The following is a 17137-nucleotide window of genomic DNA, read 5'->3' as shown; positions in this document are numbered from 1 at the left end:
CTGACTCGTTGGTTTAGGTGTCATTGGGCATCATGCTCTTCGGCAGTTGCAGTAGAACCTTGGGAGTTTCCATTTCCGAGAAACCTACATGGCATCAGTGGGTGCAGCTGATACCGTAACTAAGTAGAACGGAATCTGGCATATCATGGCACTGCGTATGAAATAATTGGCATGTGATCAGGTAGGAAAGAGCATTGATTAGTATAATACTTCCTGATCGAATTACAAAGCTTTTGTTTTCTGCAGCAATTGACTGCGCCCCCAACAGTCACTATGAAGCATGCACGGCAGCCTGCCCTGCCACCTGTGTCAACCCGATGGCTCCTGCCAGCTGCAGCCTGCCGTGTGTGGAAGGATGCGTGTGCGACAGCGGCTATCTCCTCTACAACGATGGCTGTGTCCCCAGCAGTCAGTGCGGGTGCTGGCACAATGGCAAACACTACCCTGTTGGCGCTGAATTCTGGACCGATGACACCTGCTCCTCCAAATGCACATGTCCCTCTCAGGGGAGCAAAGTAACCTGCTCGAACGCAGCCTGCCCAGCCGATCATTACTGTGGGGTTCAGAACGGAGAACCTGGCTGCTACCGTGAGACTTACGGGATCTGCAGAGTCCACAACGACCCTCATTACAACACGTTTGACAGAGAGACTCACCACTTCATGGGGATCTGCACCTACACGCTGGCCAAAGTGTGCCACAACTCCAGCTCTCTGCCTTATTTCAACGTAGAAGCCAAGAACGAGCATCGAGGGAACCCCACGGTGTCCTATGTGCAGAAAGTCCTGGTGGAGGTTTATGGACAACACATAGAAATTCTCAGAAACCATCCGAGCCAAGTGCTGGTAAGGAGCATTTCCTCAGTAGGGGGATTCCACATCGGGATTGAGCTTTGCTCTGTGTCCTTCTGTACAGGGGACCGTTTGTCACTCTCCTCCGTTTAATAGGAATCCGTGACTCCTGGTCTTTCAAACACTATATCAAGACGGTCTAAAGGGACCGTCTGCAGCGGGCACCAGGAGCCTGCCTGAGGTTTGGGTGTTACAACTGGACAACTTGCTCTGAGAGACAAACGTTCTGGAAACTTATGTCACTATTTAACATAGTAATATTTGCAGTGAATGAGTCAATTTTATTGCTCATTTCTCCCTTACAAGTGTCCTATGGCCGCATTGTGTGGAAATCACATGGTACTTTTCCTTCTGTTTCCCTTAGGTTAATGAGGTGCTAACAACCCTTCCTGTCAGCGCAGCTGGTGGGTCAATCGCAGTGAGCAGGAGTGGACGATACGTTACCCTAGAGACAGATTTCAGACTGAGGGTTTCCTATGACACCGATCACTCGGTGGAAGTGAAGGTGCCCACCACCTATTTCAACAGGACCTGTGGCATGTGCGGTAACTTTAACAATCGCAGACAGGATGACTATATGATGCCCGACGGGCAGCAAGCCAAGAACTCTAATGAGCTGGGAAACAGCTGGCGCGTCAAGGACGACGATCCCTCTTGCGGTGGCATCGAACCACCTGAACCCTGCCCTGCAGACCAGGAAAATCTCTACAGAACAGACAGATTCTGCGGCATGATAACCATGAGGCCTGGCCCCTTTGGGGTCTGCCACTCCGTGATCAATCCTGAGAGCTTCTTTGAGAGCTGTGTTTATGACCTCTGTGCGCTGAATGGGAGTGAGGCGCTCCTGTGTAGTGCCCTGGAGGCCTACGCGGATGCGTGTCAGAAAGCCGGGGTGACGCTCCCCCCCTGGAGAAATGCCACCTTCTGCTGTGAGTAGCAAATCTGGAGCAGCCAGTCTTTTGTCAGCAAACAAATTTGTTTTAAATGATCTTAAATAAAGAACCCTTGTCACGCGTCTGTCTCCCTGTGGGGTGTGTTTCCAAGGCGGCTTTGTTGGTCCTAATTCTCTTCCCCTTGTTACCCTTCCAGCTCCCACGTGCTCTGCTCCCAACAGCCACTACGAGCCTTGTATGACTGCTTGCCCTGCCACATGTCTGGACCGCCTCGCCCCCGAGAACTGCAGCAAGCCCTGTGTCGAGGGCTGCGCATGTAACTCTGGATTCGTGCTCAGCGGAGGCGCCTGCGTGCCAGAGGCCAAGTGCGGCTGTGTGTTCCAGGACAGATACTACAGTGTGAGTAAATCACTGACCTGAGCACGCTGGGTGGGAAACTGCTCTGCCAGCATCACCCTCTTTCATGTCATTCGTTTATGTATTTCTTGCATGTGTCTCCTGCAGGAAGGAGAGAGCGTCGTGACTGAGAACTGCACGAGCCGGTGTGAGTGTCTGGGAAATGGCAACATGACGTGCAGTGAGCTGTCTTGTGGTCCAGATGAGATCTGCAAGATTCAAACTGGCCTACGGGGATGTTATCCAGCCGGCACCGCTACCTGCCACATCTACGGTGACCCCCATTACACCACCTTTGATGGGAAACTTCACCACTTCCAGGGTGCCTGCAACTACACTGTGGTGGAGACCTGCGATAATGCCTCTGGGAGCTTTAGGGTTACCACCCGAAATGAACACCGGGGCAGCCCCAGCTGGACAGCCATTAACTCCGTCGCTCTCACCCTGGATGGCGTCCACATTGCACTAGGGAAGAAAGGAATTGTCTACGTAAGCACCTTTCTCATCCTAATCCGAATGTATTCCATTGTGTGCATTTCATGTCATGTCAATCTGCTTTAACCAGCCTATAGTCTGTCTTAAATTCTCAGTGCCTTACAGGAAATAGGGCCCCAGAATATTTTTCATTATTCTGCTCTATGTGCAAAATCCATAAAACACAGGGTCTTTGGGAACATAATAGTGCAGAACGTACACTTTTCACTCTGGTGCTTCTTTCCAGTTTCATTCCGTCTTTCTTTCCCATTCAGATTAATGGTGCCCTGGCCTCTCTCCCTGAAACTCCTGTCCCTGGAGTGACCGTTTCACTCATCGGACGCTACGTACAAGTTACTACCAACCTGGGCGTCCAGCTGCAGTTCAATGGGGACCACGAGCTCTTTGTAAGAGTGAGTGAGAAGTACAAAGGGAGACTGTGCGGATTGTGCGGGACGTACACGGGGACCCAGCAGGACGACTTCACGAGACCCGATGGGGTCGTGGTGGCAGACTTCAATGAATTTGGAGCCAGCTGGAGGGTGCCTGACGACGAGTGGCCGTGAGTAGAGAGATATACAGTATGGCCATATATTTAATTAGGAAATTAAGGGAACCTGCTGTCCTTGGAATCACTGAGACTTGGGTACGTATATTGGAATCACCCATATACAATGATACCAGCCTGAACATTAATCCAGCTGATAAACTTCACAAGCTGTGGGGGAGTTTGGATCCAGGGTTTTATTTTGGTCTCATCTCTAGTTTTATTCAGTGAACACAGGGGTTTGTTTGTTTTATGTTAAGCTGGTAAATGGGTTGCTTTGCAGTAGCTGTGGCTGCCTGGTGTCCGATTCAGCCTGATCACTATCACTGCGCTCTTCGGAGTATTTAACCCTTCTGCTTTTTGTATTTTAGTTGCAATTCAACTATCGTCCCACCCGTAACGTGCGCTCCCTCCGAGCAGCAGGCAGCCGAGGAGCGGTGCCGACTCCTGACGGACCGCGACGGCCCATTCGCACCCTGCCGTTCTGCGGTGCCACCCCACCTGTACTTTGAGAGCTGTGTCTATGACCAGTGTGCCACAGGAGGGAGCTCTGAGCAGCTCTGCAATGATCTGGAATCCTATGCGGCAGCCTGTGCAGAGGCAGGAGTCGCTCTGGGAGAATGGGCGGCGGACACTATCTGCGGTAAATTTCAGCTCGTATCAGTTAGGGTGACCAGACAGCAAATATGAAAAATCAGGACTGGGGTGGGGGGTAATAGGAGCCTATATAAGAAAAAGACCCAAAAATCGGGATTGTCCCTATAAAATGGGGACATCCGGTCACCCTAGTATCAGTAGATGTGTATGTGCCCAATTATACGCCCACGGCATTTGTGGGGATGAGCATTTAGAAGGTAGAAGGTGCCAATTTCCTTGCCGATAAGAACATCTCGAATACAATTGCACTGGCTGTACACACGGGGGAGCAAGAAAAGCCCGTTACCAGTGTGTTTCCTACGTTTCCTCGCTGGCTGCAGCTTTCTTCTGAGTGCTACTTTTCCTGGCATTTTTGTACTGGCATATTAGCTGTAACTACTTCCACTTGGCAAATGCTATATTTTGAAAGTCTGTAGTCTGAGGAAGAAAGTCATTTGGTTTTAGTTGTTTCCTCGCAATACTAGCAGTTTATTGATTCAGTTTGAGAAGCTCTGTCTTTCCGATTTCCTGAGAGAAGCTCTATATGATCCCTTTTTGTTCATAACAGACCTCTTTCCTTTTAACAGGTTTTGTGACTTACTTTTAAGGCGCAGTCATGGGGGGATAGAGAAATATTTCATATTAATAGCAGTAATGTAATAATCTCCTCCCCCCCGATACTCCCACGTGGGTACAATATGACATTACACACACATACTGACATTGACTGATTGTTTGATCTCTGTTCCCATAGCTGCCACCACTTCCACAGTGGAGCCTTCGACATCATTGACTACCACAGACGTCACAGGTGTGTAGCAAGTTTCTGCTGCGGGAGCTACCGTGTGGAGACAGGGGGAAGCTTCCTTTGGGATCGTCACAGGAAATATCACCTTTCTTCTGTTCCTTTTCCAGTTCCCCCAGAGCATTGTAACATGTCCTGTTCATTCGACACTGACTTCTGTGACTGGACCCAGTCAGTCTCTGACAGCTTGGACTGGAAACGACACCGGGGGCCAACCTCCTCGCCAAACACAGGGCCCTCGTACGACCACACTACAGGAGGTAGGGACTGCAGCCTCCACCTAGCTCTGTTGTATAAGGACGTGGCTGGCAGGAAAGCAATTCAGGGGCAGGGTGGAAGGGCCTTTGGGTCAAATACAGAGTCCATGCCTCTGGGGGCAGATCCAGAGCCCAGTGGGGTCAATATGACATCACAAAAAATTAGCAACTTTCCTTGTTGGAAGAGAGTGGATAATTTCTTCAGCAGAACCCGGCTCTTAGAAGAAAAAATATCTCCCTGTAGGCTGCAAAGCAACACACCTAGACGACTGGTTAAATAAATAGAAAGGAAATAGCTGAGAGCATTGTTTGGAGTCTCTCGTGGAGTTGTGTGTGCTTTCCTCAGACCCGTTGGAAACAGAATTCCACATCGCTTGTGTTACATTCAGGATCTCAATTTGCCTGTGGTGTTTATGCGGTTAGGAGGGTTGTCATTGTTTGCCGTGTCCTGTAGCGTGTACATTGCTGTGTAACACACTGTTTGTTTCAGACGGTTACTTCATCTACCTGCAAGGGAGTGAGGCCGGCTCTGGAGCTGTGGCTCACTTGGAGAGTCCTGTGTGCAGTGCCAATGGACCCCATTGTTTCCGCTTCTGGTATCACATGTACGGAGTGGCTCGTACAATGGCACTGACGGTTTATGTCACTGAGGATGCAGCACCACGTCTGGTCTGGTCAGAGAGAGGAAATAAGGGTGATAGGTGGAACTTTGCAGCAGTCACTGTGTATAACAGAGGAGATATGCAGGTAGGTGAAAGCATTTGCCTTGGCACTTATACTGATAGGGCTTTGCATGAAGAACTAATGAATGCGAAACAAACTAACTCTGGCAACTTCCCCTTACCCTAGATCCTCCTGGAGGGGATGCGGGGTGAAGATTTCCGCAGTGACGTAGCAGTGGATGATGTATCTCTCGTAGATGGATATTGCCCAGGTACAGTGCATCACGTCAGAGTTCCTGTTTTTATGGACAGGGCTACTTGGTAATAATGGTCAACGTTACCATTGTCTGGACCAAGAAGATGTGAATTACAGCAAATTTCTATAACGTTGTCTCATTGTAGGAGATGGACCGACAACAACAGTGAGCCCCACATCAATCACTACTCCCACTTCTCCAGTGACAACCACGTCACCTCCGTCGCTAAGTTCAGGTGAATTTCTCTGACATAAATGACAATTAATTGGCATGTCACACTGATCGTCAGATTCCACACAGCTCTTCTGCTCCTATTCTAAATAAATGTGAAGGCAAAACGTGTTCCAAAGGCGTAGAAATCATCTAGGTGAATAACAGTGTGGTTGTAGCCGTCTCGATCCCAGGATATTGTAGAGACAAAGGAGGTGAGGTTATATCTTTTATTGGAATAACGTTTGTTAGTGAGAGAGATGAGTGTTGGACATTTCACCTTCTATTCTACAGTGACACTGTGAGTTAGTCTGGCAGAACTGAAGAGAGCATTGTTTATACTCAAGAACTTGTCTTTCTCACCAACAGAAGTTGGTCCAATAAAAGATATTACCTCACCCCTCTTAACATAAGAACGTAAGAACAGCCACACTGGGTCAGACCAAAGGTCCATCTAGCCCAGTATCCTGTCTCTGATAGTGGCCAATGCCAGGTGCCCCAGAGGGAATGAACAGAACAGGTAATCATCAAGCGATCCATCCCCTGTCTCCCATTCCCAGCTTCTGGCAAACAGAGGCTAGGGACACCATCCCTGCTCATCCTGGCTAATAGCCATTGATGGACTTATCCTCCATGAATTTATCTAGTTCTTGTTTGAACCCTGTTATAATCTTGGCCTTCAAATCTTGTCTCTCTAGGTGAATAGCACAATTCCCATCAGGAAATCCAGGCAGCACATGTAATAGAAAGTATTCTAATCATGATGGCTGGGGGCCAATAAAAAGCTCAGGCCTGGAACGAATGTTTCCAAAACTAGTTGTCCGACTCTAACAGGATGAGAAGCCGTGGTGGAAGTGATTGAAGTAAAGCTGTGATTTATTGTGCTTTGGCCCCCAGAATCCTGTGTGGTGGCAGGGGACCCTCACTACTACACCTTTGATAAACAAACCCATCACTTCATGGGGACCTGCGCCTACACCCTGTCCAAGCTGTGTGATGGGAACAGCACGCTGCCCTACTTCAATGTGGAAGCAGCAAACGAACACAGAGGAGGCAACACTCGCGTGTCCTACGTCCAATATGTGGATGTTGATGTTCATGACCTGAGGATAACACTAGAGAAAGGGGGAGTCGTGAAGGTAGGTGCAGGGAGGGGGGCTGAGTAGCTTGCTGAGAATGAGCTTGTAAGATCATTTATTTACACGCAGGGCTTACCTTCTTCGTGTCTAGGTAAATGGAAAGGGAGAGATTATCATCCCCTTTGCACCATTGCCGGGTGTGCAAATCTCCTCCAGCGGGCTTTATGTCGTGGTCAGCACAGACTTTGGGTTGACCGTGAAGTTTGATGGGAACCATCGAGTGGAAGTGACCCTTCTGAGCTCCTTTAAAGAGAAGGTTTGTGGGATGTGTGGGAACTACAACGGGCACGCAGCAGACGACTTTCTGAATCCAGATGGGGTGCTGGAGCCAGACTCTACCAGCCTTGGCAACAGCTGGCAGGTCTCCAACCACACCAGGTTTGTAGCTCTCATGGGGGATGGGGAATTCTCTGATGAGTATCAAATGTCAAGGGAAAGCCACCCAACAAACCAAGGGCTTCTCTCTTTTCTCTCAGTTGTCTTCCAGGAACGGGCCATGATCCAGTGTGCGACGAGAGTGATAAGCAAATCATTGCCAGCAGTGCTTTCTGTGGTCTCCTGACAGATGTGAATGGCCCCTTTAAAAAGTGCCACCGGGTGCTAGATCCTACCATTTACTTCAACAGCTGCTTTTATGACCAGTGTGAATTGCAAATGGATCCCGACTCCCTCTGCAAGAGTCTGCAGTCTTATGCAGATGCCTGTCGGTCAGGTGGAGTTCAGATAGATGCCTGGAGGAATGCTACCTTCTGTCGTAAGTACAAGCAAACGTGAGATTTTCCACTGCCGGTTTCGTACGCGTGTTTGGAATGGCTTTCATAGCTCAAGAAAGGAAATGGTTTGGAGCCAGGGCAATTGGAAAGCATTGCACGTGCTGACTCGTTGGTTTAGGTGTCATTGGGCATCATGCTCTTCGGCAGTTGCAGTAGAACCTTGGGAGTTTCCATTTCCGAGAAACCTACATAGCATCAGTGGGTGCAGCTGATACCGTAACTAAGTAGAACGGAATCTGGCATATCATGGCACTGCGTATGAAATAATTGGCATGTGATCAGGTAGGAAAGAGCATTGATTAGTATAATACTTCCTGATCGAATTACAAAGCTTTTGTTTTCTGCAGCAATTGACTGCGCCCCCAACAGTCACTATGAAGCATGCACGGCAGCCTGCCCTGCCACCTGTGTCAACCCGATGGCTCCTGTCAGCTGCAGCCTGCCGTGTGTGGAAGGATGCGTGTGCGACAGCGGCTATCTCCTCTACAACGATGGCTGTGTCCCCAGGAGTCAGTGCGGGTGCTGGCACAATGGCAAACACTACCCTGTTGGCGCTGAATTCTGGACTGATGACACCTGCTCCTCCAAATGCACATGTCCCTCTCGGGGGAGCAAAGTAACCTGCTCGAACGCAGCCTGCCCAGCCGATCATTACTGTGGGGTTCAGAACGGAGAACCTGGCTGCTACCGTGAGACTTACGGGATCTGCAGAGTCCACAACGACCCTCATTACAACACGTTTGACAGAGAGACTCACCACTTCATGGGGATCTGCACCTACACGCTGGCCAAAGTGTGCCACAACTCCAGCTCTCTGCCTTATTTCAACGTAGAAGCCAAGAACGAGCATCGAGGGAACCCCACGGTGTCCTATGTGCAGAAAGTCCTGGTGGAGGTTTATGGACAACACATAGAAATTCTCAGAAACCATCCGAGCCAAGTGCTGGTAAGGAGCATTTCCTCAGTAGGGGGATTCCACATCGGGATTGAGCTTTGCTCTGTGTCCTTCTGTACAGGGAACCGTTTGTCACTCTCCTCCGTTTAATAGGAATCCGTGACTCCTGGTCTTTCAAACACTATATCAAGACGGTCTAAAGGGACCGTCTGCAGCGGGCACCAGGAGCCTGCCTGGACAACTTGCTCTGAGAGACAAACGTTCTGGAAACTTATGTCACTATTTAACATAGTAATATTTGCAGTGAATGAGTCAATTTTATTGCTCATTTCTCCCTTACAAGTGTCCTATGGCCGCATTGTGTGGAAATCACATGGTACTTTTCCTTCCGTTTCCCTTAGGTTAATGAGGTGCTAACAACCCTTCCTGTCAGCGCAGCTGGTGGGTCAATCGCAGTGAGCAGGAGTGGACGATACGTTACCCTAGAGACAGATTTCAGACTGAGGGTTTCCTATGACACCGATCACTCGGTGGAAGTGAAGGTGCCCACCACCTATTTCAACAGGACCTGTGGCATGTGCGGTAACTTTAACAATCGCAGACAGGATGACTATATGATGCCCGACGGGCAGCAAGCCAAGAACTCTAATGAGCTGGGAAACAGCTGGCGCATCAAGGACGACGATCCCTCTTGCGGTGGCATCGAACCACCAGACCCCTGCCCTGCAGACCAGGAGAACCTCTACAGAACAGACAGATTCTGCGGCATGATAACCATGAGGCCTGGCCCCTTTGGGGTCTGCCACTCCGTGATCAATCCTGAGAGCTTCTTTGAGAGCTGTGTTTATGACCTCTGTGCGCTGAATGGGAGTGAGGCGCTCCTGTGTAGTGCCCTGGAGGCCTACGCGGATGCGTGTCAGAAAGCCGGAGTGACGCTCCCCCCCTGGAGAAATGCCACCTTCTGCTGTGAGTAGCAAATGTGGAGCAGCCAGTCTTTTGTCAGCAAACAAATTTGTTTTAAATGATCTTAAATAAAGAACCCTTGTCACCGTGTCTGTCTCCGTGTGGGGTGTGTTTCCAAGGCGGCTTTGTTGGTCCTAATTCTCTTCCCCTTGTTACCCTTCCAGCTCCCACGTGCTCTGCTCCCAACAGCCACTACGAGCCTTGTATGACTGCTTGCCCTGCCACATGTCTGGACCGCCTCGCCCCCGAGAACTGCAGCAAGCCCTGTGTCGAGGGCTGCGCATGTAACTCTGGATTCGTGCTCAGCGGAGGCGCCTGCGTGCCAGAGGCCAAGTGCGGCTGTGTGTTCCAGGACAGATACTACAGTGTGAGTAAATCACTGACCTGAGCACGCTGGGTGGGAAACTGCTCTGCCAGCATCACCCTCTTTCATGGCATTCGTTTATGTATTTCTTGCGTGTCTCCCCCTGCAGGAAGGAGAGAGCGTTGTGACGGAGAACTGCACGAGCCGGTGTGAGTGTCTGGGAAATGGCAACATGACGTGCAGTGAGCTATCTTGTGGTCCAGATGAGATCTGCAAGATTCAAACTGGCCTACGGGGATGTTATCCAGCCGGCACCGCTACCTGCCACATCTACGGTGACCCCCATTACACCACCTTTGATGGGAAACTTCACCACTTCCAGGGTGCCTGCAACTACACCGTGGTGGAGACCTGCGATAACGCCTCTGGGAGCTTTAGGGTTACCACCCGCAATGAACACCGGGGCAGCCCCAGCTGGACAGCCATTAACTCCGTCGCTCTCACCCTGGATGGCGTCCACATTGCACTAGAGAAGAAAGGAATTGTCTACGTAAGCACCTTTCTCATCCTAATCCGAATATATTCCATTGTGTGCATTTCATGTCATGTGAATCTGCTTTAACCAGCCTATAGTCTGTCTTAAACTGTCAGTGCGTTACAAGAAATAGACCCCTTGATATCTTAGAATTCATGTCTGCAAATACTGTCTAGCGATTTGAATTATGAACCTGGAGTCAGGTGTCCTGGTTACTGTCTGAGCTTGGGTGACCCGCTTACCCTCTCTGTTTCTCAGTGCACCTATCTGTACAGTCAGCATAATAATTCTTTCTCGCCTCCCAGTGATTAGTGAAGTGACTGGAGATTCATATTGCCTGAGAATAGTGAATTTCTTTCCAGGCCATTTATAACTAAAGAAGGTGTACAAGAACATGTACTTGGGAATAAAGCTTTTTAAATCAGGAGGCCCTGATCACTTGCAGCCAAGAGTTCTCAAATGGCTGGGAGAGATCTCTGGCCTACTGAGGTTCATTTGTAAGAAATCATGGACTTGGACTACCATGGAAATTCCAGAAGACTGGAAGAGTGAGAAAGTTGTGCCAAGAGTTAAAAGTGACAAGTGGTGTGACCCTGATAATGATGTGGGGAATCATCATCATTTGGGGTTACATCTCTTGGGGTTCTGCAGGGATTATGTTCTAGACCTGGCACTAATCAGTATTTCTATCAATGATCTGAAAGCAAATATAAATGTTGAGCTGATTCAAATGGCGGATGACACAAAAATTGAGGATGTAGTGAAATAGTGACCAGGACAGGGCAGTCATACAGAGCCATCTGGATCCTGGTAAGTGGGGCCCACTCAGAGCAACTGTAGTTTTGGGGACATACACACAGAGGGAAGTAGTGAGTTGAAGCAGGGAGGTGATTTTACCCGTGTGTGTGGCATTCCCGTGACTGATAGCGGAGGACTGCGGACACCAGTTCTGGTGCTCACATTTTTAAAAGAATTTACCAAAAGGGGAGAGGGTGCAGAGAAGAGCCCCCAAAACGCTAGGGGGCTTGAGTGGTTTTGCTGGGGTAAATATTTCCATAAATTCCAGTGCTTTTTAAAAGCCAAGAAATGTTCTACAGATGGTTTTTGTTTATATTTTTTATATCCCATGTCTAGAAAAGTCTGTGCCCCAAAATATTTTTAATTATTCTGCACTATATGCAAGATCCAAAAAACACAGGGTCTTTGGGAACATAATAGTGCCGAACGTACACTTTTCACTCTGGTGCTTCTTTCCAGTTTCATTCCGTCTTTCTTTCCCATTCAGATTAATGGTGCCCTGGCCTCTCTCCCTGAAACTCCTGTCCCTGGAGTGACCGTTTCACTCATCGGACGCTACATACAAGTTACTACCAACCTGGGCGTCCAGCTGCAGTTCAATGGGGACCACGAGCTCTTTGTAAGAGTGAGTGAGAAGTACAAAGGGAGACTGTGCGGATTGTGCGGGACGTACACGGGGACCCAGCAGGACGACTTCACGAGACCCGATGGGGTCGTGGTGGCAGACTTCAATGAATTTGGAGCCAGCTGGAGGGTGCCTGACGACGAGTGGCCGTGAGTAGAGAGATATACAGTATGGCCATATATTTAATTAGGAAATTAAGGGAACCTGCTGTCCTTGGAATCACTGAGACTTGGGTACGTATATTGGAATCACCCATATACAATGATACCAACCTGAACATTAATCCAGCTGGTAAACTTCACAAGCTGTGGGGGAGTTTGGATCCAGGGTTTTATTTTGGTCTCATCTCTAGTTTTATTCAGTGAACACAGGGGTTTGTTTGTTTTATGTTAAGCTGGTAATTGGGTTGCTTTGCAGTAGCTGTGGCTGCCTGGTGTCCGATTCAGCCTGATCACTATCACTGCGCTCTTCGGAGTATTTAACCCTTCTGCTTTTTGTATTTTAGTTGCAATTCAACTATCGTCCCACCCGTAACGTGCGCTCCCTCCGAGCAGCAGGCAGCCGAGGAGCGGTGCCGACTCCTGACGGACCGCGACGGCCCATTCGCACCCTGCCGTTCTGCGGTGCCACCCCACCTGTACTTTGAGAGCTGTGTCTATGACCAGTGTGCCACAGGAGGGAGCTCTGAGCAGCTCTGCAATGATCTGGAATCCTATGCGGCAGCCTGTGCAGAGGCAGGAGTCGCTCTGGGAGAATGGGCGGCGGACACTATCTGCGGTAAATTTCAGCTCGTATCAGTTAGGGTGACCAGACAGCAAATATGAAAAATCAGGACTGGGGTGGGGGGTAATAGGAGCCTATATAAGAAAAAGTCCCCAAAATCGGGATTGTCCCTATAAAATCGGGACATCCGGTCACCCTAGTATCAGTAGATGTGTATGTGCCCAATTATACGCCCACGGCATTTGTGGGGATGAGCATTTAGAAGGTAGAAGGTGCCAATTTCCTTGCCGATAAGAACATCTCGAATACAATTGCACTGGCTGTACACACGGGGGAGCAAGAAAAGCCCGTTACCAGTGTTTTTCCTACGTTTCCTCTCTGGCTGCAGCTTTCTTCTGAGTACTACTTTTCCTGGCATTTTTGTACTGGCATATTAGCTGTAACTACTTCCACTTGGCAAATGCTATATTTTGAAAGTCTGTAGTCTGAGGGAGAAAGTCATTTGGTTTTAGTTGTTTCCTCACAATACTAGCAGTTTATTGATTCAGTTTGAGAAGCTCTGTCTTTCCGATTTCCTGAGAGAAGCTCTATATGATCCCTTTTCGTTCATAACAGACCTCTTTCCTTTTAACAGGTTTTGTGACTTACTTTTAAGGCGCAGTCATGGGGGGATATAGAAATATTTCATATTAATAGCAGTAATGTAATAATCTCCTCCCCCCCGATACTCCCACGTGGGTACAATATGACATTACACACACATACTGACATTGACTGATTGTTTGATCTCTGTTCCCATAGCTGCCACCACTTCCACAGTGGAGCCTTCGACATCATTGACTACCACAGACGTCACAGGTGTGTAGCAAGTTTCTGCTGCGGGAGCTACCGTGCGGAGACAGGGGGAAGCCTCCTTTGGGATCGTCACAGGAAATATCACCTTTCTTCTGTTCCTTTTCCAGTTCCCCCAGAACATTGTAATATGTCCTGTTCGTTCGACACTGACTTCTGTGACTGGACCCAGTCAGTCTCTGACAGCTTGGACTGGAAACGACACCGGGGGCCAACCTCCTCGCCAAACACAGGACCCTCGTACGACCACACTACAGGAGGTAGGGACTGCAGCCTCCACCTAGCTCTGTTGTATAAGGACGTGGCTGGCAGGAAAGCAATTCAGGAGCAGGCTGGAAGGGCCTTTGGGTCAAATACAGAGTCCATGCCTCTAGGGGCAGATCCAGAGCCCAGTGGGGTCAATATGACATCACAAAAAATTAACAACTTTCCTTGTTGGAAGAGAGCGGATAATTTCTTTAGCCGAAACCGGCTCTTAGAAGAAAAAATATCTCCCTGTAGGCTGCAAAGCAACACACCTAGACGACTGGTTAAATAAATAGAAAGGAAATAGCTGAGAGCACTGTTTGGAGTCTCTCCTGGAGTTGTGTGTGCTTTCCTCAGACCCGTTGGAAACAGAATTCCACATCGCTTGTGTTACATTCAGGATCTCAATTTGCCTGTGGTGTTTATGCGGTTAGGAGTGTTGTCATTGTTTGCCGTGTCCTGTAGCGTGTACATTGCTGTGTAACACACTGTTTGTTTCAGACGGTTACTTCATCTACCTGCAAGGGAGTGAGGCCGGCTCTGGAGCTGTGGCTCACTTGGAGAGTCCTGTGTGCAGTGCCAGTGGACCCCATTGTTTCCGCTTCTGGTATCACATGTACGGAGTGGCTCGTACAATGGCACTGACGGTTTATGTCACTGAGGATGCAGCACCATGTCTGGTCTGGTCAGAGAGTGGAAATAAGGGCGATAGGTGGAACTTTGCAGCAGTCACTGTGTATAACAGAGGAGATATGCAGGTCGGTGAAAGCATTTGCCTTGGCACTTATACTGATAGGGCTTTGCATGAAGAACTAATGAATGCGAAACAAACTAACTCTGGCAACTTCCCCTTACGCTAGATCCTCCTGGAGGGGATGCGGGGTGAAGATTTCCGCAGTGACGTAGCAGTGGATGATGTATCTCTCGTAGACGGATATTGCCCAGGTACAGTGCATCACGTCAGAGTTCCTGTTTTTATGGACAGGGCTACTTGGTGATAATGGTCAAGGTTACCATTGTCTGGACCAAGAAGATGTGAATTACAGCAAATTTCTATAACATTGTCTCATTGTAGGAGATGGACCGACAACAACAGTGAGCCCCACATCAATCACTACTCCCACTTCTCCAGTGACAACCACGTCACCTCCGTCGCTAAGTTCAGGTGAATTTCTCTGACATAAATGACAATTAATTGGCATGTCACACTGATCGTCAGATTCCACACAGCTCTTCTGCTCCTATTCTAAATAAATGTGAAGGCAAAACGTGTTCCAAAGGCGTAGAAATCATCTAGGTGAATAACAGTGTGGTTGTAGCCATCTCGATCCCAGGATATTGGAGAGACAAAGGAGGTGAGGTTATATCTTTTATTGGAATAACGTTTGTTAGTGAGAGAGACGAGTGTTGGACATTTCACCTTCTATTCTACAGTGACACTGTGAGTTAGTCTGGCAGAACTGAAGAGAGCATTGTTTATACTCAAGAACTTGTCTTTCTCACCAACAGAAGTTGGTCCAATAAAAGATATTACCTCACCCCTCTTAACATAAGAACGTAAGAACAGCCACACTGGGTCAGACCAAAGGTCCATCTAGCCCAGTATCCTGTCTCTGATAGTGGCCAATGCCAGGTGCCCCAGAGGGAATGAACAGAACAGGTAATCATCAAGCGATCCATCCCCTGTCTCCCATTCCCAGCTTCTGGCAAACAGAGGCTAGGGACACCATCCCTGCTCATCCTGGCTAATAGCCATTGATGGACTTATCCTCCATGAATTTATCTAGTTCTTGTTTGAACCCTGTTATAGTCTTGGCCTTCAAATCTTGTCTCTCTAGGTGAATAGCACAATTCCCATCAGGAAATCCAGGCAGCACATGTAATAGAAAGTATTCTAATCATGATGGCTGGGGGCCGATAAAAAGCTCAGGCCTGGAACGAATGTTTCCAAAACTAGTTGTCCGACTCTAACAGGATGAGAAGCCGTGGTGGAAGTGATTGAAGTAAAGCTGTGATTTATTGTGCTTTGGCCCCCAGAATCCTGTGTGGTGGCAGGGGACCCTCACTACTACACCTTTGATAAACAAACCCATCACTTCATGGGGACCTGCGCCTACACCCTGTCCAAGCTGTGTGATGGGAACAGCACGCTGCCCTACTTCAATGTGGAAGCAGCAAACGAACACAGAGGAGGCAACACTCGCGTGTCCTACGTCCAATATGTGGATGTTGATGTTCATGACCTGAGGATAACACTAGAGAAAGGGGGAGTCGTGAAGGTAGGTGCAGGGAGGGGGGCTGAGTAGCTTGCTGGGAATGAGCTTGTAAGATCATTTATTTACACGCAGGGCTTACCTTCTTCGTGTCTAGGTAAATGGAAAGGGAGAGATTATCATCCCCTTTGCACCATTGCCGGGTGTGCAAATCTCCTCCAGCGGGCTTTATGTCGTGGTCAGCACAGACTTTGGGTTGACCGTGAAGTTTGATGGGAACCATCGAGTGGAAGTGACCCTTCTGAGCTCCTTTAAAGAGAAGGTTTGTGGGATGTGTGGGAACTACAACGGGCACGCAGCAGACGACTTTCTGAATCCAGATGGGGTGCTGGAGCCAGACTCTACCAGCCTTGGCAACAGCTGGCAGGTCTCCAACCACACCAGGTTTGTAGCTCTCATGGGGGATGGGGAATTCTCTGATGAGTATCAAATGTCAAGGGAAAGCCACCCAACAAACCAAGGGCTTCTCTCTTTTCTCTCAGTTGTCTTCCAGGAACGGGCCATGATCCAGTGTGCGACGAGAGTGATAAGCAAATCATTGCCAGCAGTGCTTTCTGTGGTCTCCTGACAGATGTGAATGGCCCCTTTAAAAAGTGCCACCGGGTGCTAGATCCTACCATTTACTTCAACAGCTGCTTTTATGACCAGTGTGAATTGCAAATGGATCCCGACTCCCTCTGCAAGAGTCTGCAGTCTTATGCAGATGCCTGTCGGTCAGGTGGAGTTCAGATAGATGCCTGGAGGAATGCTACCTTCTGTCGTAAGTACAAGCAAACGTGAGATTTTCCACTGCCCGTTTCGTACGCGTCTTTGGAATGGCTTTTATAGCTCAAGAAAGGAAATGGTTTGGAGCCAGGGCAATTGGAAAGCATTGCACGTGCTGACTCGTTGGTTTAGGTGTCATTGGGCATCATGCTCTTCGGCAGTTGCAGTAGAACCTTGGGAGTTTCCATTTCCGAGAAACCTACATGGCATCAGTGGGTGCAGCTGATACCGTAACTAAGTAGAACGGAATCTGGCATA

General features: G+C 48.8%; 1 protein-coding gene across 1 annotated transcript in view; it reads left to right on the top strand.

The window, feature by feature from the left end:
* The window catches only part of LOC103306313 (uncharacterized), a 97803-nt gene that overhangs the window by 36497 nt on the left and 44169 nt on the right, over nt 1-17137 (top strand). Inside the window, exons 46-73 of the mRNA XM_065557435.1 lie at nt 247-845; nt 1216-1780; nt 1941-2143; nt 2249-2629; nt 2890-3176; nt 3533-3804; nt 4552-4608; nt 4713-4862; nt 5350-5606; nt 5709-5793; nt 5924-6013; nt 6886-7127; nt 7219-7505; nt 7604-7881; nt 8248-8846; nt 9197-9761; nt 9923-10125; nt 10232-10612; nt 11883-12169; nt 12526-12797; nt 13545-13601; nt 13706-13855; nt 14343-14599; nt 14702-14786; nt 14917-15006; nt 15879-16120; nt 16212-16498; nt 16597-16874. Of these exons, the coding sequence (XP_065413507.1) occupies nt 247-845; nt 1216-1780; nt 1941-2143; nt 2249-2629; nt 2890-3176; nt 3533-3804; nt 4552-4608; nt 4713-4862; nt 5350-5606; nt 5709-5793; nt 5924-6013; nt 6886-7127; nt 7219-7505; nt 7604-7881; nt 8248-8846; nt 9197-9761; nt 9923-10125; nt 10232-10612; nt 11883-12169; nt 12526-12797; nt 13545-13601; nt 13706-13855; nt 14343-14599; nt 14702-14786; nt 14917-15006; nt 15879-16120; nt 16212-16498; nt 16597-16874 (7506 nt within the window). The remainder of the gene's footprint in view (nt 1-246; nt 846-1215; nt 1781-1940; nt 2144-2248; nt 2630-2889; nt 3177-3532; nt 3805-4551; nt 4609-4712; nt 4863-5349; nt 5607-5708; nt 5794-5923; nt 6014-6885; nt 7128-7218; nt 7506-7603; nt 7882-8247; nt 8847-9196; nt 9762-9922; nt 10126-10231; nt 10613-11882; nt 12170-12525; nt 12798-13544; nt 13602-13705; nt 13856-14342; nt 14600-14701; nt 14787-14916; nt 15007-15878; nt 16121-16211; nt 16499-16596; nt 16875-17137) is intronic.

Source organism: Chrysemys picta, chromosome 9, assembly GCF_011386835.1.
Source record: "Chrysemys picta bellii isolate R12L10 chromosome 9, ASM1138683v2, whole genome shotgun sequence".
Taxonomy (NCBI): Eukaryota; Metazoa; Chordata; order Testudines; family Emydidae; genus Chrysemys; species Chrysemys picta.
Note: the sequence above shows the minus strand (reverse complement) of the source record. Positions and strands in the feature narration are given on the sequence as shown.